The sequence below is a fragment of the Xenopus laevis genome, chromosome 2S (assembly GCF_017654675.1).
Source record: "Xenopus laevis strain J_2021 chromosome 2S, Xenopus_laevis_v10.1, whole genome shotgun sequence".
Taxonomy (NCBI): Eukaryota; Metazoa; Chordata; class Amphibia; order Anura; family Pipidae; genus Xenopus; species Xenopus laevis.
The window spans coordinates 149747491-149770565 of NC_054374.1; the positions used below are offsets into that span (position 1 = coordinate 149747491).

Below are 23075 nucleotides of genomic sequence, written 5' to 3' on the forward strand. Positions count from 1 at the left end.
TTGTTTTTATTTATTCAGGCCCTCTCCTATTCAGCACGCAATCATCCAAATCGCTGCTTTACTGCCAGGTTAAAGATAGTTGGTGAAATTCTGAACTGGAGAGCTGCTAAACAAAATTTAAATATAATAATACTAAATGTTGCTTTAATAAGATGGAGAAATTAAAGGAATAATATAGCATGTGAATATCCCGATCCCATTTTGGGGATATTAGACTTTAGGATTTGTTAATATGAAGCTGAATCCATTCTGTCTCCCATCCACACAATATATTTGATCTAAGTCTGTAAATAATATGTAAATATCCTAGAGACATCCCCACTGACATTACCAGGAAACTGCTTTCAATTTTTTCACTCAAGATCATTCTTCACAGATAACCCTAGTACTGAATAATCTATTTTTGTCCCCTAGAGGGTCCTTCAGGAAAAGTCAGCAATATAGGTGAAAATGTATATAGTGAATTAAGTACCCCCTGTAGTAAAATATATACGCAAGTTTTAGGGAGTCGTGAGAAAAATGACATCACTAAGCTCCGTGTATAACTGATGACATCACTAAGCCATTTATAAGGATAGAATTTACAGGATATTTGTGGACTTTTGTGTCAAGATTATAAACAGGGGCACTGCTGTTATTAAAGTTAACTGGGGCAAAAATGCCACTCCTGATAATTTTAACAGCCAAAATTCCAAAATTTTTCTCAATTGGAATTTCAGCTTTGCTAGTGCAGAGAGCACAATTGTGCTCTCTGTACTAACGGTGCGGCCGTTATACCCACTCCGGTGCTGAAAACGGAATGTGCCGGGTGCGAAACACACCTGATAATAAACATTTAAAAAGTACAGGTTGGAACAGTACAGTACAAATCTTAAAGGAGAAGAAAAGTTGTTTTGCACTTGGGAGTGCCAAATGTTAGGCACCCCCAGATGATTGTATTGACTTACCTGAAACCCCAGGCCGGGGCTCCCATCAGCAGAAAACTGCACCGGCCTGGGGTTATTCCAGCGAGCCCCACGGAGCGTTTCTCTTCTGGCTTCTTCTTTCTTTAAATTTCCCGGGGCAGACGCATGCGAGTAGAATGATAAAGCCGATTTTTAAGTTAAAGTTCGGCTTATAACTCTAATGCGCATGTGCAGCCGCGCGAAGAAAGAAGAGGCTGGAAGAAGATCGCTCTGTGGTGCTCACTGGAATAATCCTGGGCCGGTGCAGTTTTCTGCTGATAGGAGCACTAGCCCAGGGTTTCAGGTAAGTCAATACATTCACTTGGGGGTGCCTAACATTTGGCACCCCCAAGTGCTAAACGACTTTCCTAATTCTTTAAATCTCCATTATTATTATCATCTTAACCCTGTCACTGGCAGGCGCCCACTGATTGTTGTGCAACCTGTATTGGAAAGCAGTGTACACTTGTCCCATATTTCTCCCTCTCAAACCTTATTTCAGGTTAGGAATAAATCAGGTGATTATATGCTATATCTAGCTGTAATCTACACGAACAGCATGTTAACTGTAAATCTCTTTGCTGAACAAACACACGTTCTTTGCTTTATATTGCGCAGCGATGACATCTCTTTTCAGTAGAACGCACATCAAAGGCGTTGTTGATCGGTGTCCTCTCCGTACCACTGCAAATATACAAATGCAGTCAGAGACATAACTAGAAGTAATGGCCTCCACAGCAAAAATACTTCAGTGGCTCCCCTTAAACTTTAGCAATAAGATATTAACACTTATATCTTTAGCAATAAGATATGTGTTCTTGAATGTCACTATGAAGATTTTCATTCATCCAGGTCATGGTATATCTAGTATAGGTAAATCTAAAAAACAACTGGACTTGCTGAGTAATCAATGAAGACGTTTCACTACTCATCCGAGCAGCTTCTTCAGTTCAACTGAATTCTGGCAACTTTGCAATCGATCTTCATTATTTTTTTATAGTTTTGCTCTTCTACATTTTTACAATTTTCAAGTAGGGGTCATAGGCAACAGCAGCCAAAAATTTGTTTGGTCTGTGAGCTTACAGTTTTAGTGTTATTGTTACTTTTTATTGCCTCATCTTTCCATTCAGTCTCTCTTATTTGTATATACCAAAAGAAAATCAGATGGCAGCCACAACAGCAAATGTGCTGAAACCCTTTTTTCAAGTGCTCTTTCTTATTCATATTCCAGTCTCTGATTCAAACCACTGCCTGGTTGCTAAGGTAAACAAGACCAGATAGCTGTTCAAACCTCAAACTGAGCAAAAACAACGAAATAACTGAAAAACCACAAAAATAAAAAACTATTTTAAACTGACTCAGAATATCAATGTCTATATCATATTTAAAGGTAATTTAAAGTTGAACAACCCCTTTAAGGCGGCCATATACAGTTCAAGAAATGCTGTCTCAGCCCTGCAAACCAAGACCGGAGCTTAAAGACCAGTGTATGTGGCCCTCACAACAGACTGCCCAACTAAGTTAAAAGGTATCATTAATAGAGGACCTCATTGGCATTATTATGCAGTACTCTCCCTAGTCCCTTCTCAAGATCCTTTGCCAAATGAGTGTATATCGTAGCTTATCTGCCTGTGTATAGTGCCCTCCAACGGGCCATCCCAACCTATATCTGGACAAAAATCAACCAGATGTTGATCATGCCAGTTTGATTTTCCTTTCAAATCAAGGTCTGCCTCTGTTAGTTGATGCTGTCCTTGATCCGACTACTAGAATAGCAGAAAATTATGATCCAGTCATTGGCTCAAGGGCCAAAAAATTGGGTCAGTCCAATATTTTCCACCTTGGGCATATCGGTGAAAGACCTGCTCGTTTGGCAACCTTGGCATAATAGCAGATCTTATAACGTATGGCCACTTAAGGATGATGGGAGTGTGACACCAGGCACTGATATTCATATGGGTTTTGGTTTCATGCTAGGTATTTTAGTGCTGAGCTGTTGCTCAAGTATTCATTTTGGCGGTTTAGTTTTCCTTTGTCACATATGGTGGTTCTTCGTGCTTCTACATTTACTTCTTACTTAGGAGAACTAAACCCTAGAAATTAATATTGCTAAAAATGCCATATTTTAAATACTAAACTTGCACCAGCCTAAAGTTTCAGCTTCTCAATAGCAGCAATTATGAAGGAATTCAAGCTGAAAATGTAGTTGGTCTGTAATATAAGCTGATGCTACAGGGCTGATGCTAATTGCACTGGTTTCTGTGCTGCCATGTAGTAATTATCTGTATTAATAACTAATCAGCCGTATATTGTGCCATTTCTAGTCTGTGTACTGTATATTGTGAGTGGGTCCCTAAACTCATTAACATTTGCTTTTCTGAAATTCAGGGTTTTTGTTGCCACAGTGTATTTTTGTTTTTTTGCACGAAACACTAAATGAGATCACTAAAAAAAAAAAGCTTAAACCACAGTGAACAACATGAACTCTGATAGGTTCCCTATACGAAAAGGCACCAGACAAGGCTGCCCTCTGTCCCCTCTTTTCTTTAACATAGCATTAGACCCATTACTCCAGCACTTGGCCCAAAACCACACATTTCAAGGACTTAACCATAGGACAAACACAATACAAAATAATAGCATTCGCAGATTATATCTTGCTATTCATAAACAAACAAAATTGTGACATCCCTGTAATTATGGAAACTAGCATCAGATATGCCACCTTTTCAGGTTTAAAAATAAACTATGATAAATCAGAAGCAATTAAGTTAAAGACCATACATGCATATTGTACACAACACATCCCCTTCAAAAAAGCACAACACCACATTACCTATTTAGGCATTAAGTTCACGAACCATCACACAGGTACTTATAAATCAAATATAAGCCAAACCATATCCAATATTCAGAGTGACCTAGCAAATTGGACGACAATAAGTCTCTCGTTTTTGGGAAGAGCATACCTTATCAAAATGATATCCTTTCCCAAGCTGCTATACAAAATCCAAATGTTACCCTACTATTTAATACAATCAGATCAAAAACTAGTAAACAAAATATTTAGAAACTTTATTTGGTGGGGGGGGGGGATGACCCCGGATTGCCTTGTTCAACCCCAACATCCGAGAACAAATGGAGGCGTACATTTCCAAAGCATATAATGATACTATAATGAAGCATCTTTGCAGAACATAAACTTATGGGAACCACATATTTGAACCCCCTGATTCATCTTTCACCCAAGGAACTCACACAAACATAAAAAGCTAATCCTCATAGATACATACAAAGCCTGGAGGAATGTTCGCCACAGATGGAAAGCCACACATTCTTTCATTATATTTACCATGGACTGGTAACAAAGAATTTTCAAGTGGCTTACTGACAAACGTCTTTAACAATTGGCATAAAGAAGGCATCTATTGTATCAGAGATATGCTTACCAAAACCCTAACTGTTATGACACATTCAGAAGCCTCAGTCACATTTCCTTTCCTCTGTGGTCAATATTTCTATTACCTTCAAGCTTCTCACTATGCGAGAGATATCCTGCGTGGGATGACCAGGAACTTTCTAAACGATATATGGAAAGGAGCCAACACCTTACACTCTACATCTTATATTTACAAACTCATTAGGGTAACCCCAGACCCGTCTATAAACGACTCCCTTTGGAAAATGTTCAGAAGTTACATCAACCATCACCACATCTAACCACATTTGACGTCATTAAAGTTCACTCCCATTCTATGAGAATAATACCATCTAGTCAATACCAGATCATGGCCTTACAGCGGTTACATCAATTATATTTGACCCCCTTTAAGAGATTTAAAATGGGTATGTTACCCAACTCAATGTGCCTAAGATACTCAGGAACGGAAGCCTTACTAATACAATATATATGGTCTTGCCCAATTATTAACGCATTTTGACTAGAAGTGTGCAAATACTGGAACTCACTAACCAAACAAACATTCAAGACCAATGTAGAGTGGGCTCTATTTAGCAAAATTAGAGGGACGCAACGAGTATCTAAAGCTAACAAAGCATTAGCAGAAAGATTAGCTGCAGCAACCAGAAAAGCCATATTGCAGGAATGGCTTTCCACTACCCCACCATCTATGAAGTTAGTTAAGAATAAATTACATTTTCTGTTCCACATGGACTGGATGGAAGCCTCCTTTAATAAAACTGTCCAAACTGACAGTTTTGACACCTGGACCACATATGTTTTAAGCCTCCCTTCTGATATCAGACTACTCACAGTATCCATCTTCCATTACACCCCGTGGTATGATTTAGAATGCCTACGAGGCACTAATCCATTAATCTTAGCCAAAATGACTTCAACCTGATGGTCTCCCAGCTGCCTCCCAGAGTCCACTAACATATGGGTGATTATTCCAACAATAATCACTGAATTCAGTGATGGCAGCAACAGTGCTGTAAGGATATGATCTGCTCCAAATGTTTGACCAGCAGCTGATATTGCAAGCCCATGGCAGAGGAGGCCGCGGTGTAAACAAAATGCTGTACACGGCATGAGGAAGAGTTGGCCATAGAATTGCCAAAGGAGGGAGAAACAATCCGTAGGAGACGTCTCCACTCTTGGAGGAAGCCTGAACGGCGAAATGTGTCAGTGGTGACGAGGAAGAGTGGAGACAAGCGAAGTGAACGCTGGAGAGACACAAGAGGGACACTGAACCACAACAAAGCTGCTTCCTATTGTTTTTAGCTGGATTTTAATGAATCAAAGCCACATGCTTGTGAGTGCAATTTTATTTATTAATATTTATTTATTAAAGGGTATTTTACGCTTCGGCACATGTTGTTCTTTCTTGCCCACGAAGGAGATATGGGAAGTTGAGACTAGGGACAGAGCACCTATATCTTGAGACGTGCTTTAACTCATTGCTGTCTATAAGTATAATAGACCACCGGGAATACCACCGATCATAATGTGGGTATTTAATATACCCCATCCTACTTCATCGCTACACGATTGCTGTGCTTATTTCACTTCTTATCACAGTTAAAAAATATCTGTGGGGCGCACTACATTGTTTAACACTAAACACGTGTTTGGTGAGATATATTAACCTAGAATACTAAACTATATTACTTTTTTTCTGTTTTTTTCCCCCTCAATAACTTCTTTGAGGTGCACAGCGATTATTGTTGGAATTTACTATTTTTTGGGGCAGAAGAGAGCCTGACAATTGCTGGACTGGAAACACGCTGTATTTGGGACTCGCGTTGTTTTTTCAAATAATATGGTTGATTATGGATGATCTTGTACATCTAGGACGAATAACGGACATGTTTGATTCTAGTTTAACTATCTTGTTTGTTTTGTTATTAATGTTTTCAAAAAAAGAAAATGAATATACAGCACTTTATTTAGTTGTGGTGTTAATTATGGAAGTATGAACACCGCCAGCCCATCCCAACAGATTTTATATTTCTCCTAATGTGCTTTCCTTTTGCATGTGTTCATGGAATACAGTATGTATGTTTAAAAATGACCACTTATGACCTTTATATACGTAAATCAATATTTTATTAGTTATGCACTTATATACAATTTTAACAACATAACTGTACCTTTACAGAAGTGAAATCATGTGTTTGTGTGCTGGACTTCCAATAAAAAACAATTTAAAAAAAAAAAAAAAAGCTTAACCTAAAAAAAAGTAAGATTTTCCATTTGGGAAATCCCATTGGAAATCCTACATGTTCCAATGATTAATCCATTCAGCCAGTGATCTGAATGGGCTGCATAGCTCTCCTAGGTGATCCCCATACACACTGCTCAAATCCAAGATATGGCCCTTATATATATTTCCCATCCTGAGCTGCTTTATTGGCCAGTGCACCTTTGGCATGAGATGAATAGGATACCCTTTTGTTCAATGGTGTCATTCAAGTTCATATTTTTCAAGCTTTGAACTGCAGTTTTCCTGGAGGAAGAATCAAAATCTCCTTGCGGAAAGGACATGCTCCCCTGTTATAGAGAAGTCTCCCCTTGGCATGTTGCCTAGCCGAACAATCAGTGCAATCTAGTAACCTGGCAGCCTTGCCTGTTTCCATATTCCCTGTGAAATCCCTACATCGGCTTCTCTCCTCTGTTCCAAAGCAGCACGGAAACCAAATACTTTGATCCTTCTCAGTAACAGTAGAGGAGTACTAAATATGACAAAGTGCTCTTAATTTATTTTCCCTTCTTATAAACAATGAACATTTTTGAGCAAAGAAAGAGGAAAGAATCCCAAGATTTAGTGTCGACTCCTTACTAAAAACAAATAAATGTTACTCCTTTAAGTGAGCAAAAGCATGAAACAGATGCTAATGTTTTACCCAAACAAATCGACTCTCGGCACAGCACCAGCGGAGGAGCCGGCTTTGCGCCGTCCAAGTCTAAAACGATGACGCTGAACTATGTGAAACTGATCCGCACTGCGATTATTTGTGTAAATGTGACACTGTAACATAAACTGTATTGTCACTAATAAAAAAAATGAGGCAAATGCTTGAAATGTGCTTTTGGCCATACGTCTGGTTATTGGAATGATGTTTCTTTCCCATCATAATGTTTTTTTTTTGTTTTCTTTTCAGGGCTGATTTCTTACACCGAATATTTATTCCTGCTGACAATTCTCACAAGTAGGTTTTTCCTTTAATTCTTCTTTGTTTTTAAACAGACTCTTGTCTTTGGAGCCAGCTACAAGTCATTAGAGAGAATGATATGGGGAGGTGTTAGGGAAGGATAGAGGGCACCCTGAATGTTCTTGGTAAACATGAACAGTACATGTTGTTATACATTGTGTAGAGTATTGAGGTCTGTGCAGACATCTTCCTCATACCTGTTGTTCAACCCCAACCGTGCTGCAGTATCCCTGTGCCACAACTCCCTCCCTTGCTGATATGGTATAGACACAAACTCACACACAAAACAATTTAATAGCTGAACCTATAGAATGGTGCTGTCCAATGCTTACCATATGGTGGACCAAATATTTGTTATATAACATGTTTGAAGGCAAGATTATAATGAAATTATGTAATAAGTGGAGTCCTTGAGCAGCCTGGGAGCCATAATAGTCTATTAGAATGCCTTTATCAGGCTCCTGGACTTCTAGTTGCACGGATCTGCTCTAGAAGAACCATCATGTTTTTAGTCTCACCAATGCCTTCCATCTTGCCATGCGTTAGGGAAAGCAACATTTGGATTATAGAACTGTTTGTAACTGGACTGTTTTTGGTAATGATAATATTTTGCTAACAGCTGTGAACTGTGCATATGTGTTCTTGAGAAATGCTCAGTATTTAGTAGAAGCATTGTTCTTGATAAGAATGGGGACCAAGTATTTAAACTACTAAGTCAGTTCCCCTTGTCTGCTCTAGATTATCTTGCAGTTTAAATTTTGGGAGAGCCTAAAGGTGGCCATACACGGGCAGATTTAAGATGCCAATTTGGGTCCTTTAGAGACCAATTCATCAGATTATATAGGGCCCTTTGATTGGCTTCCCTGACCAAAAATTGGCCAGATCTTGATAGAGCAGATTTGAGGGCCACATCAACTAGCCAACGCGGTCCTCATTCCATCGGTTGGTATTCCCATCAGTGTAATCCAATCATGTGACCCCTGTATGTGTGTGTATGTATGTATGTATGTATGTATGTATGTATGTGTGTATGTATATATATATATATATATATATATATATATATATATATATATATATATATATATATATATATATATATATATATATATATATATATATATATATATATATCTATATATATATATATATATATCTCTGTGTCAGAATATGTCAGCAGAAAAGCTAGAATGGTACTGCAAGTATACATTTTCAATAAAAGTGCAGTATCTCTGTCAATGAACTGGGAGGAACTTTCGGTTTCCAGGGAAATGACAAGCATAACTATTCAAACCATAAAAACACTTAACAAAATAATCCTGTTTTCTGTATTATTACTGGGAACATTCTCTTTCCATGGCATTGCATTACGTTGGGCCATAGGTTATGGTCCCCAACCAGTAGCTCACGAGCAACATGTTACTCACCAACCCCTTGGATGTTGCTCCCAGTGGCCTCAAAGCAGGAGCTTATTTTTGAATTCCAGGCTTGGAGGCAAGTTTTGGTTGTATAAAAAACAGGTGTACTGCCAAACAGAGACTCCTGGAGGCTGCCAGTCCAAAAAGGGGCTAGCAAACATCCAATAACAGCCCTTATTTGACATCCCCATTGACTTTTTATTGCTTGTGTTGCTCCCCAACTCTTTTTTACATTTAAATATGGCTCACGAGTAAAAAAGGTTGGGGACCCCTGGATTAAGGGTTCTAGTGCAAGTTACCTTCAGTGTATGATGAGTGGCACACCAGAGTGGCACTTTTTGTAGTTTTCAAATAAGCCCCAGTGTATACCTTTTAGTGTATTAAAAACCTAGACTCATAAGGGTTTTGCTTATTGTAACAAGAGGGTGACACACACTCTCCATAATATTGCTAGCTGAATTAGATTTCTGTGCTTTTGTCACAGAACCATCCCAGACACCAGAAATGAAACTCTTTTTTTACATCTGTCATAATATTGCCTTTGAAAGCTACTTATAACTTTGCCATAAAGTATTTGCACAGTGCTTTTACATTACCTGTCTGGTGCCCCATGTTCCTGTATGAGAGGTGCTGCCATATTTGTGCAGCAGGAGTCCGTTAGCATTAGACACTAGGGATGCACCGAATCCACTATTTTGGATTCGGCCGAATCCCCGAATCCATCTTGGAAGATTCGGCCGAACCGAATCCGAACCCTACTTTGCATATGCAAATTAGGGGCGGGAAAGGAAAAAGTGGAAAAAAATTGGTTTGCTTTCTTGTTTTGTAAATCCCGCCCACCCCACAATTTGCATATGCAAATTAGGATTCGGATTCGGTTCGGCCAGGCACAAAGATTCGGCCGAATCCGAATCCTGCTGAAAAAGGCTGAATCCCGAACCGAATCCTGGATTCGGTGCATCCCTATTAGAAACTCTTACTAACAGGCTGAGATGGGACAGTGAGGTTGGCAAAACATTGAGTTATAGAAACTTCAACTAACAATTACTTAAAAAAACAAACTTTTAATGTACATTCATATTTTAAAAATTAGGTTTTTAGTGTCAGTTTCACTTTAAGTAAATTGAATTTTATAGGAAAGTTATGAAAAACAGATTCTAGGCATATCTAATTAAATCCTCTGCTTGGCTTCGTTAAACGTTAAAATAGCAATTGGCACCTATAAAGCGCAGCCTTTTAAGCAGGGCAGGTTGGTGAGCGAGTGATAGAGATGGCTGCCCATGTGATGCATACCTCCTGCCCTTTCTGTCTGGGCACAAGGAGCAAATTCCAGGGGCAAGGTGCCGAGTGCTGAAAACATGGTGTTTTGCATTTCTTTTGTTCTTTGCACCTTGTCCCCTATTAACAAGTAAGCCTGCAAATTGCAATGCTACTTTTCCTTTAAATACTATCAAACCTTAGTTTAAATATAGCTCTAGTGCCACCTACAGGGAGAATATACTAACTTTCCTAAAAGGTAAGCACAATTTAAAGGTGCCGTTACACAATGTTAAGAATCACGCGTATTTGGGTCACAAATCCATTCCAGAACGTCATCCCCAAGTCCCCATGGGATTTCAATAGTAAAGCTAAATAAATAATTATCTTTAGTTCTGGAGCTGCCTTTGTTAATAAATGACTTAGAGCCACTGTTTTCAGTGCCAACTTCTGTGTCCCCTTAGGGCTATTCCACACGGGGAGATAGCCTTGCGTTTGCGGTCGCGGCGACAAAGCGCCGCGCCAGTCGCCGCGACCGGCGCAGGCGACAGTTTTGTATGGGCGCCTATGTAAAAACGCCTGTGCTAACCACACGAGGCGATGCGCTTTTCAACAGTCGCCTGAAAAAGCCTGGCGAGGCATTTTCAGGCGACTGTTGAAAAGCGCATCGCCTCGTGTGGTTAGCACAGGCGTTTTTACATAGGCGCCCATACAAAACTGTCGCCTGCGCCAGTCGCGGCGACTGGCGCGGCGCTTTGTCGCCGCGACCGCAAACGCAGGGCTATCTCCCCGTGTGGACTAGCCCTTAATGACACAAAGCTGAGATGGCAGATAAGATTTAATATAGATAAACCCAAGGCTTTGACTATTTTGTAACCCATATGTTGTATATAGGTTTTATTCTTTGTAGAACACTATGGAATATGTTGGCACCTTATAATTAAACTATATTAGTAACATTAGGATTATTTGCGTATAATATGCTGAGATATATTATGGTGTTCGTGGCAAGGTAATGTTCTGGGTCAAAAGGGGTATAAACGTTTTAAAATATAACTTCTTGAAAACATCCATGCCTTGTAATTTATGAAGAAGTGATATAATTGAATGACAGGATTCAGGGAATTCTAACTAAAAGGGTGGAATATGAGATTACATATAATTATCCATCTGCTCAAAAACTGTTGTGGCTGAAATATCAGTTGATAGTGTCACTTGCAATACCGCTTCCCACCTTCATAAACAAGAGGCAAATGATTTCTATTGACTCCAATAGAACAATGCTATCGGCTGTAATTAGCCCATGTATAACAATGATGATAGAATAAGCTTTTCCCAGAAATGTAAGACATATTGTATTAATCAGCTGCACAATTACAGCCTTAAAGGACAAGGAAAGTTAAACTAGAGAAGTAGGTTCGAAATGTTGTATATTATGGTTTGTGCTTCTGTACCAGCCCAAGGCAACCACAGCCTTTTAGCAGTAAAGATCTGTGTCTCCAAAGATGCCCCAGTAGCTCCCCATCTTTTTTCTACTAATTCACTGCACATGTTCTGTGCTGCTGTCACTTACTGAGCTTAGGGACCTTTAGAGACCAATTCAGCATTACAGTATATGGGGCCCTTCGATGGGCCTCCCTGACCAACATTTGACCTAAAATTGGCCAGATCTTGATAGAGCAGGTTTAAGGGCCACATCAACTAGCCAATGTGGTCCTCATTCCATCGTTTTATATTCCCATCATGGATTAACCCGATATTGGTGGATGTGCTCGTTTGGTGAGGTTAGCTTATAGTGTATTGCTACCCTAAAGGTCAGTTTGGATCAGATTTGGCGGGGGCCGAATGCTTAATTGTCTTTCCTGGAGCTATTCGGGTTTTATCCAGTGCTTCTTTAAATTGCAGTTGGATTTTCCTTTTAGGGAAGCCGAATTTGATTAGTGACACTATATAAGTACATGTGAGTGTCACAGACACTTTCCAAGATGGTGACAAGTTTAAAGTCCTGGATCATTGCTGCTATTGACAAGCTGAAACTGGTGCAATAAGTTCACTATATAAAATATGCCATTTTTAGCCCTGTTCATTTTTAGGGTTTAGTTCTCCTTTAAAGGGATACTGTCATGGGGAAAAAAACATTTTTTTTCAAAATGAATCGGTTAATAGTTCTGCTCCAGCAGAATTCTGCGCTGAAATCCATTTCTCAAAAGAGCAAACTGTTTTTTTTTATATTCAATTTTGAAATCTGACATGGGGCTAGACATATTGTCAATTTCCCAGCTGCCCCAAGTCATGTGACTTGTGCTCTGATAAACTTCAATCACCCTTTACTGCTGTACTGCAAGTTGGAGTAATATCACCCCCCTCCCTTTTCCCCCCCAGCAGCCAAACAAAAGAACAATGGAAAGGTAACCAGATAACCGCTCCCTTACATAAGATAACAGCTGCCTGGTAGATCTAAGAACAACACTCAATAGTAAAAACCCATGTCCCACGGAAACACATTCAGTTACATTGAGAAGAAAAAACAGCAGCCTGCCAGAAAGCATTTCTCTCCTAAAGTGCAGGCACAAGTCACATGACTAGGGGCAGCTGGGAAATTGCCAAAATGTCTAGCCCCATGTCAGATTTCAAAATTGAATATAAAAAAAATCTGTTCTTTTGAGAAATGTATTTCAGTGCAGAATTCTGCTGGAGTAGCACTATTAACTGATGTGTTTTGAAAAAAACATGTTTTCCGATGACAGGATCCCTTTAAAGACAGTGTGAAAGTAGTACTTAATGGTAGGATCCACCAAATCCACTTTTTATGGCGGATCATGATTCAGGAAAGATTCAGGCGAATCCTGAACTGAATCTGACCATGATTTGCATATGCAAATTAGGACAAGCAAGGGGGGGGGAAATGCATGTGCAGGGCACTTGCACCTTGCTCCTGAATCCATTTGTGTTTCAGAAATTGAAAGGACGGGCAGGCAGTTGGAACTTCTGTGATCCTGCACTTTCTGCACTTCTTTCCTTTGTAACAGATTCTAAGTCCCTGGTTAAAAACAGACATCTTCTGTCTTTGCCGGGGGAATTATATTTCATACCGATCCAGTTGACTTGGCTCAAGAGGCACCAGAATGCAGCCAATCTCTGAAAAATCTTAGAACAACATTCCATCATCAAGTTAATTTCAAGAGAGAATATTCTTTACATTGGACGTTGTAGCAGCTTTTCCTTTCAGGCTTTCGCTGTAGGTTGTTAGAGTTCACTAGCAATAGCAATCTTATTAATTAAAAATGTTTCATTCTGGCATCTGTTCAGAGGTAATTTAGAACAGTATCTGTCATCCCGAACACTTAAGAGTATATTAGAGATATGAGCTACTATAAGTATAGTGAGATCTACCAGAGAAGGATAAGATTGGGGATGAAAATAGATAGGCAATTTATTCTATGGAATGCTTAGGAGCTGTGCTCTTTCCATAAGGTGCAACAATGTGCCATACAGGTAATAGAAAGAATTAAAATATTTTAAAGAATTATAGGATTGTTTTTCAATCAACATGGTTTTATACAGCTTAGAGACCATCAAGTACAAGGCACTGACAGATTATGTCAATGAGATAAATATGAAGTATTGTGATTAATTGTGGTACTATGGGAAATGGCATTCCCTTAATTACAGAGATTTCTGGATAATGGTTTTCCATATATCTGATCCCATTATCCATTGCCTCAATTGTATACATGAATACATTTGCAGTCATTTGGCACCACAAATTAAGTTTTAGCTTGTAAACCTGAAAGCTTTGTGTACTGAACAGTCTCTAAATCACTACTGACTCCATCTCAGTCTGAAAAGAAGAATGATAAGTGAAATCACTGGGGAGTGCCAAACATCAGGCACCCGGTGCAATGGCGTTCACACAGGCACACACACCGTACCAGCATTCACACAGTCGCACAGCCGCGCCCAAACCAGCGCACAGGGGAAGCCAGGAGGGGGGCCTTTAGTGACTGCCCAGAGGGGACTTCATGTGGCAGTCCCAGTGGGCCCCCATTACTCCAGTCCAGCCTTGCACCCCACCCCATTATAATCACTAAACTTATACCCTGGGCCAGTGCTCCTGTTAGCAGAAAATTGCACTGGCCTGCGCTACTCCTGAGCACCACAGGCCCTCGGCTGGCGCTTGAGAAGCAGAGTGAAAAAGCAGACTTTATGCTTAAAGGGCAAGTCAACCCCAAAATAAAATTTGCCTAATAAAAGAAAAGATCATTCTAAACAACCTTATACAATTATTAAACATTTTCAGTGTTTTTACAGTTCTTTGTAAAAATTGTCGCTATTGAATTCAGCATTTGCCCTCCTAATTTTTACTTTTTAAACAATGTTGTAAAAGTCTTCATTCCCCAGCAAAGACAGGTCTGTCAATCAGCTGTTTTGTGTTACATTGTATCAACAGTCTGAGCCACCAGGACAGAAAATAGAAAGGGACAGACAAAAACTGCATTTCATAGCAATACATATTCACCTAACTTCAAAACCATAGAAAAGCCCTTTTTTATTTTGAGGTTGACTTGGCCTTTATATTTTAGCCCTTCACTCTACAGTGCATGCGCATACGCCATATAGAAGGAAGAAGAACTAAGAAAATCTTTCCATGGTACCCTGGACTGGTCAGGTTTCTACTAACAGGAGCACCGGAGTATAAGTTAGTGGGAGAACCAGAGTATAAGTTAGTCATTAAAATCAACGGGGGGAGGAGGAGTGTGTAACACTGGCCTAAAACTGAATTTACTTTTTGGGCTACATCCCTGAGAGTTCAAGAGCACTGAGATAAAGACAGGGAGATAACATGCATGGGTTTAAAGGAGAACTCAACCCCCTGCAGCTAGGTGCCTCCATGTGCCCTTCTCACTGGTCCCCCTCCCTGCTTCTTTCCTGTATATGCAGAATAGCGCAGCGGAGCTCAGAGGCACCATGTTCACTAGCTTCACTATTTTCCGGATTAGGGTTGCCACCTTTTCTGCCCGTGGAGACGGGGGCAGGGCCGTGATGCGGCGTGGGCAGGTCAAAACATCAGGGGGCATGTCTATGACTTGGCGATTGGGGAATGATGGAGAATCCTGCCCAGTTCTCCTAATTTGGAAAACCAGGCAGGAAGTTTTGACCCGGGCAGCCCTTTGACCACCCCTTTAAGTTTTGTGTAGTAAAACTCATGGGGTAGTATATGTCCCCCAGTTTTTTTGGTAACCTGACAACATTTCTGCTTTTGGGTAGACAGAATCTTAAAACAAGTTATTATATTATTAGTTTTTCTTTCCTTTTCAAATTGCTTATTTCTAATTTATTTGTAGCTTGCGATACAAATCTTTTACATTTGGCATTCTTTTTCCTCCTTCCAGAGCCACAAACTGGTTTCGGCATAGCATTTAAGATGCTGGATACCGATGGCAACGAGCAGGTTGAGAAGAGAGAGTTTTTTAAGGTAAGGGCCCCCTGATAGCATGCATTCCTCCAATTATTCCCCGACGCTCCTAAACATTTTGTAATTCAGGAAATCTGTGCTGGAAGAATGTCATGCCCGTAACCACACAACAGTTGTTTCATAATTGCTTTGTAATCCCTGTACTGAGAGACGCAAGGATCGTGGAGCCAACTCCGAGAAGACTTTCTACTAAAGGATTATGTGAAACACCGCTTCTGCCTTTCATAATACTTTTGGAGTCGTGCTAGCAAGTGCAGAGCTGTAAATAGTGAATTAATGAAAGTGCGGTCAATATCGTGTCTGAGGTGTTCGTAGGGGGATAGAAGCACCGAAATGAACACTATGAAGCAGGAGTGAGTGCTGTGAAATTGTTATGTTGATGATGTCAGCGCTTGATCCATAAAGTGATTATCGGGACAATTTCAGCTCCATGTTCAGGCCCGACTGACATCACACGCAACAAGAAGCATCCGTAATCCACCTACAAATTGCTGAATGCTGAACTGCTACTTATTTATATACATATAAGGTTTTTCCTCTAAAGCACCTATGGGTATTAGTAGTGCTTAAAACGCATATTATACTCCAGTTTAATATGAGCTCTAAGTATTTTGTTATGCATGCAGAGTAGGGATGCACCGAATCCACGCTTTGTTTAGGTATTCTGCCTTTTTCAGCAGGATTCAGATTCGGCCGAATCCTTCTGCCCGGCCGAACCGAATCCTAATTTGCATATGCAACTTAGCGGCGGGAGGGAAATCGCGCAACTTTTTGTCACAAAACAAGGAAGTAAAAAATGTTTCCCCTATCCACACCTAGTTTGCATATGCAAATTAGGATTCGGTTCAGTATTTGGCAGAGGAATAGTGGATTCAGTGCATCCCTAATGCAGAGTAACAGCGTATATATTATATTATATATTTATAATATAGTGAAGTGATGTAACCTCATTTGATTTTAAGTATGGGTGGGGGGAAGTTTATTCCCTTTTTTTTTATTTTTTTTTTTTTTATTGAGGTTCTTGACTGCCTATGATTAAGTAACAAAGGGGACAAAATATGTAAGGTGGAGTACCATAGGGTCTGTATATATACCTTTATAGATTTAAAGGGTTGTTCACCTTTAAATTAACATAATGTATAATGTATAAATTGTCTGAGACAATTTGCCATTTGTTTTAATTTTATTTAACAATGCACCGAATCCACTATTTTGGATTCAGCCAAACCCCCGAATCCTTCGCGAAAGATTCGTCCAAATCCTATTTTGGATATGCAAATTAGGGGTGGTAAGGGGAAACATTTTGTACTTCCTTGTTTTGTGACAAAAAGTCACGCGATTTCCCTCCCCACCCCTATTTTGCATATGCAAATTTGTATTCGGTTCGGCCTGGCAGAAGGATTCCGGTGAATCCTGAACCGAATACTGGATTCGGTGCATCCCTAATTTTATTTATTATTTGTGGTTTTAGGGTTATTTAGCTTTCAAATGGGGGTCACAGATCCCATCTAAAAAAAACAAATGCTCTGTAAGGCTACACATTTATTTTATCATTGCTACTTTTTATTAAAGTCTCATCTCTCTATTCAGGCCCTCCCCTATTCATATTCCAGTCTCTTATTCAAATCAGTGCATGGTTGTTAGGGTAATTTGGACCCTAGCAGCAAGATGGCTGCTGTTGCAAATTGGAGAGCTGCTGAATAAAAAGCTAAATAACTCAAAAACCACAAATAATAAAAAAAATGAAAGCCAATTGCAAATTGTCTCAGGATATCACTGTAAGGTTCAACCTAAAAATTAACAAACTTGAACAACCCCTTTTAAAATGCATATTAAAATGTAACTGTGACAAATAGAGCAAACAAGTTACTCATAAACTAATTTTTATTTTTGCTGCTTGTATAAGGACTGACCGTTTGAGAAGGTAGGTGCATTTTTTCACCCAAATTACTTGTTTGGGGGGGGGAGTGGGCAGGTGAAATTCCATTGCCATAAAATATGGTTAGTGGTAGAACTGGAAGTAGAGTGTAGACAATCATAAAGCCCGGAAAGTACAGCACTAGTTGTAATACTAGTTGATGCAGAGACCATTCTATTCTTTCCAGTAGCCATTGGCGGTAGCTTCCTTTTTAAATTTTCACAAAAGATTATGGTGCACATACACCAATGTTGCTGCTAAATTGCCCCAAAGCTAAAGGTGTAACCACAGAGGAAGCAGACCCTGCGGCTGCACGGGAGACCAGATCATATAGAGGGTCCTAATTAATGAGCAATCACAATATATACTGCTAAAATAGGTCAATCTCTGGGCATATTGGAGACCCTAAAATTAATTTGCTGTGGGGCCCAGTAACACAGTTACACTGTCCAAAGCAATAGCAATAAGGCAGCAATTTGGTTTAATCAGGCTATAAATGTTTATACACCAATGTTGCTGCTAAATTGCCCCAAAGCTAAAGGTGTAACCACAGAGGAAGCAGACCCTGCGGCTGCACGGGAGACCAGATCATATAGAGGGTCCTAATTAATGAGCACTCACAATATATACTGCTAAAATAGGTCAATCTCTGGGCATATTGGAGACCCTAAAATTAATTTGCTGTGGGGCCCAGTAACACAGTTACACTGTCCAAAGCAATAGCAATAAGGCAGCAATTTGGTTTAATCAGGCTATAAATGTTTAATGGGTAAACAAGTACTATTATACAGTAGGGGACCCGGTTCTCCAAACTCATATTCTATTACTCGCATTGGCGAGTTCTAGTGAATACAATAAGAATAAGAATGAGAACTTGAACATCTTGAAAAAAAAAATCTCTCAAACTTCAATAAATCTGCCCCTATGTGTTGGTGTGGGTCAAATTTTTGTAAAATAATTGGGATTTAATGCAGGGTGTGGATTACATGAACTGTTTCTGCATGAAGCTGGCCAGTATTTATTAATTTTTAATTATGATATTGCAGTATCCTTCTAAGACAGTGGTCCCAACCGGTGGCTCGGAAGTCATTGGCTGTTGCTCCCAATGACCTCAAAGCAAAATGTGCTTATTTTTGAGTTTTTGGCTTGCAGGCAAGTTTTGGTTGCATAAAAAAGTGTACTGTCAAACAGAGCTTCCTGTAGGCTGCCAGTCCACATAGGGGCTACCAAATAGCCAATTACAGCCCTTATTTGGCACCCCAGGAACTTTTTTCATGCTTCTGTTGCTCCTCAACTCTTTTTACATTTGAATGTGGCTCACAGGTAAAAAAAAAAAAAAGGTTGGGGAATCCTGCTTAATTAACCATTAATTTAATATATTGAACGTCTTATTACAAAAAGCTTTTCAATTGTTCTTCATTGTTTAGTTTTTATCATTTTTTAAATGATTTCCATTCCTCTTCTGCTTCTTTTCAACTCTCAAATGACCCCAGCATCACAAATAATGTAAGGCCACAATACTATTGGTATTGTGAGCTGCTGAACAAAAAGTTAAACAACTTAAAAACCACAAAATGATTAGAAATGTAGACCAAGTTCAAACTGTCACAGAATATCGCTGTCCATATCAAGTTAAGAATCCCTGCTCAGGTTGTCCCACTAAAACGAAGATTTAACTGCAGTACAAGTGTTCCAACCACATTGTTTGTCCCATACACATTTTATATTATCACTAATGAATACTGTGCTACTGTAACAGAAACAGTTGATATTATAGATGCATACTGAAAAAAATCTTCATTCTGTTTTGTAGTTACAGAGAATTCTTGGGCACAAAGAAGACATGATGATGGGCCCTGGAGGTGTAACATCTACACAGGTGATTGGTGGTCCTTTTTTTTCTGGAGCAAAACAGGTGTTGCTATACTATTCCTTTATAGTTGGATCCTTTTATCAAAATACATGATCCTGTTTTATTTTTATTGCCAAATGTTGCACATGATAACTTATTTTTCTGTCCTTTGCTATTTATAAATTAGTCTCTCATTCGACCTAGCCTTGGCCTATTTTGAATACCAGTCCGGACTACAACATATTAAAGGAAAACTATACCCCCAAAATGAATACTTGAGCAACAGATAGTTTATATCAAATCAAGTGACATATTAAAGAATCTTATCAAAGTGGAATATATATTTAAGTAAATATTGCCCTTTTACATCTCTTGCCTTGAGCCACCATTTTGTGATGCCTGCCTCAGAGATCACCTGACCAGAAATACTGCAGCTCTAACTGTAACAGGAAGAAGTGTGGAAGCAAAAGACACAACTCTGTCTGTTAATTGGCTCATGTGACCTAACATGTAGGGTTTGTTTGTGTGCACTGTGAATCATACAATCCCAGGCGGCGGCTATTTTTTAAAATGGCCCTTTTTTATTTATGATTACCCAATGGCACATACTACTTAAAAAGTATATTGTTATGAAAATGGTTTATTTACATGAAGCAGGGTTTTACATATGAGCTGATTATCTTTTTATATTGACCTACATTGTTTGAGGGGTATAGTTTTCCTTTAAGGGGCAGATTTATTAAGGGTTGAATAGTAAATAAGAATTAGAATTTTCTAATAGTGTTTTTTGGTCAAAACTCTCAAATTCGAATTGGGAATAATCCAACCTCGATTTGATTTCGAAAATTGAGATCTGTCAAACCTTGGCCCTTGAAACAATTCGACTATTCTCCACCTAAAACCTGCCAAGTTCATGTGGAAGTCAATGGCAGAGGTCCAGTGACCCATTTGAAGATGTTAATAGTCTTCCTGACATTCGAGTTTTTTCTGAGAAGAAACTCTATTCGAGTTTAGTCGAATTTGAATCAAATTCGATTCGAGTTTTTGAGTCTGTAATATTCGTTAAAGTTTAGACTTAATATATTAATATTTTCTTAAATAACCTCCCATTTGAATTTCGAGGTAATTCAAATTTATTCGAGTAATAAAAAATTCACATCAATTCGAAATTCGACCTTTTCCTGAAAAGGAGCACTGATCCAGGGAAAACTTTATCGATTTAATACACTGGAGGTAACTGCACACATGTTGGCAACCCCAGTGTATTATCTTTTCTTGTCCTATAACAAATAGCTTTTTATATATTTAAAATGCTATTCAGCCCTTAAAATTATTTTTGGGTAGATGCCAATAAAGCACCAACTTTTTTCTGTTGTGCCAAGATTATTTGGGCTTATTAATACACATGACAGTTAGGGCATGTACAGGCACCTTGTTCTCCCCTGTAGCCGCCACTCAGGGCATTGCAGTGTGTTTACATTAAACGGCCAGTGAACTGTGAAATATATTTAATGTAACGTATGGGAATGTGACCACATATCGAACTTGGATACCTAAACAATAGCAGCTAGAAATAGCCTTTTACATGTAACTATAATGAGAATTTTAGGATATATTTTAAATTATTTTTTTTTTCTTAATTCTCTTTACCCACTAACTCAGATCTTGACTTGTTTAGGAAGAGATTTGATATTAAGTCTATTTTGCACTTATAAGTCATAATCTCCTTAGTATTTTCACTTTATACAAAGTAGGCAGCTACAGGTTATGTGGCCTTTCCGATGTGAAGCCTGAATGCTCTGAAACCAAAACAGGAACATCCTCTCAGCTGAAGTGAGTCCTTGAGACACTTTATTCCTCTTGAATGTCGAGGACCAGCTGAAAGGGGTTTCACTGCTCGTCTTTCTAGTTTCCCTAATAGCTTAACAATGCAGTTGTGTTTCTGTCCCTATTTTTGTTCAAAAACATTGAGACGGTTATTTATTAAAGTCCAAATGCTAAAAACTCAAAACATTTTAGGTTTTTTTTTTACTATATTTTTAAAATTGTTAATTATTCTGTTAAAATGGTCTATGGGAGATGGCCTTCCTGTAAATCAGAGCTTTCTGGATAAAGGGTTTCCAGCTTCTAAATGTACTTATGGCGTTCTTTCTCCCTAATGGAAGATGCAGCAAAACATTTATTTATTCTTTCTTTGAGAACCAACCGGTTACATCTTTCGTGTAGTGTTTTATTTGTTCTGTTCATCCTACATACTTTCATTTACTTTTATTTTGGAGAACGTAGTGTGTCAAAAGATCCTAGGCTAACAGGCGTCCCTTTAAAGATGTAAAGCATGTTTAGGGACAGGGGGTGCAAAATGCCTTATTAATAGCAATACAATATCACAGAAGGATAATATCTGCAGATATCTGAAGAGATGTTATAAGCAAATTACTGTTACTTTCCTTGTCATGTTTAACCAAACACGCAAAACAAGGTAAACTCTTTGGTTCCTTCAGTCCATGTAACATTAAAGGATAAGTAAACCTTTTTAAAGTCTAAAATAACTCAAAATAGCCACCAGAACAACATACCTTTCCCCCTGCATTCAGATTTTGTTTCTCTATAACAAGCAGCTCAACTGCAGCTATTTTAGTTACTTCCTTGTCTAGCTGCCACTGATGCTTTATTAGCGCTCCTTCTCTCCAACTATGAAGACTTCAAAGAGGTGCCTAGTGGGCATGCTCACTACATCTGCCCCAATCATTCAGGCATGTGCAATAAAAAAAACAGTACCCCCCACACACACATAAATGATAAAAAGCCATTGGTGGTCAGGACCCCAATATAAGTTAAAAAAAAAACATTGGTGTCCAGGGTCCCCCATAAAAGTTTTTAAATAATATTGGTGGCCAGGGCCCCCTACAAGTTAAAAAATAAAAACATTGGCACCAGGGCCCCCCATACAAGTTTATTTAAAAAAACATTGGCCATGGGCCATGTTAAAAAGAAACATTGGTGGTCAGGGGCCCCATAAAAAAACATTGGTGGCCAGGGGCCTATATAGTATTAACATAATACATTGGTGGCCATGGGTTTAATAAAATTAAAAAAAACACATTGGTGTTCAGTGGGTCTTTTCATGATTTCAGGGCTTCAGCTTCGGCTCCCTTTGTGGCTTTGGGTCTTTTTTCAGCTTCAGGACTTCAGTCAAGGGGTCCTGGCTAATTTGAAAAGTGCAGCACAGCCGGGTCCTCCTTTTGGCCTGGCTCGGTACAACTGTACCCCCTGTGCCAAAAGATTTTTGCTTATTCTTTAAAGGAGAATTAAATCCTCTACAAATTTTCTTTATATGTAGCATATTTGAATAGTTATGGAGGGTCCAAAGTTAGTCGCTAAGTTGGTATGACGCATACCTCTACCGATTCTTCAATTCCTTTTGTTACAATAAATTGCATATTCGGGGCTCCATTTTGATGGCTGTTCTTGCTTCTTCCTGTAGTGCTTATGCAAGAGCTTTTTTTCAGCCTCTGCATGAGCGTGATTTCATACT

The 23075-nt window shown here is 39.1% G+C and overlaps 1 protein-coding gene across 1 annotated transcript in view; it reads left to right on the forward strand.

Annotated features, from left to right (window-relative positions):
- micu2.S (mitochondrial calcium uptake 2 S homeolog) overlaps positions 1-23075 on the forward strand; it is a 184076-nt gene that overhangs the window by 124800 nt on the left and 36201 nt on the right. Inside the window, 3 exon segments of the mRNA NM_001096590.1 lie at positions 7569-7616; positions 15688-15770; positions 19502-19567. Coding sequence (NP_001090059.1) covers positions 7569-7616; positions 15688-15770; positions 19502-19567 — 197 coding nt within the window.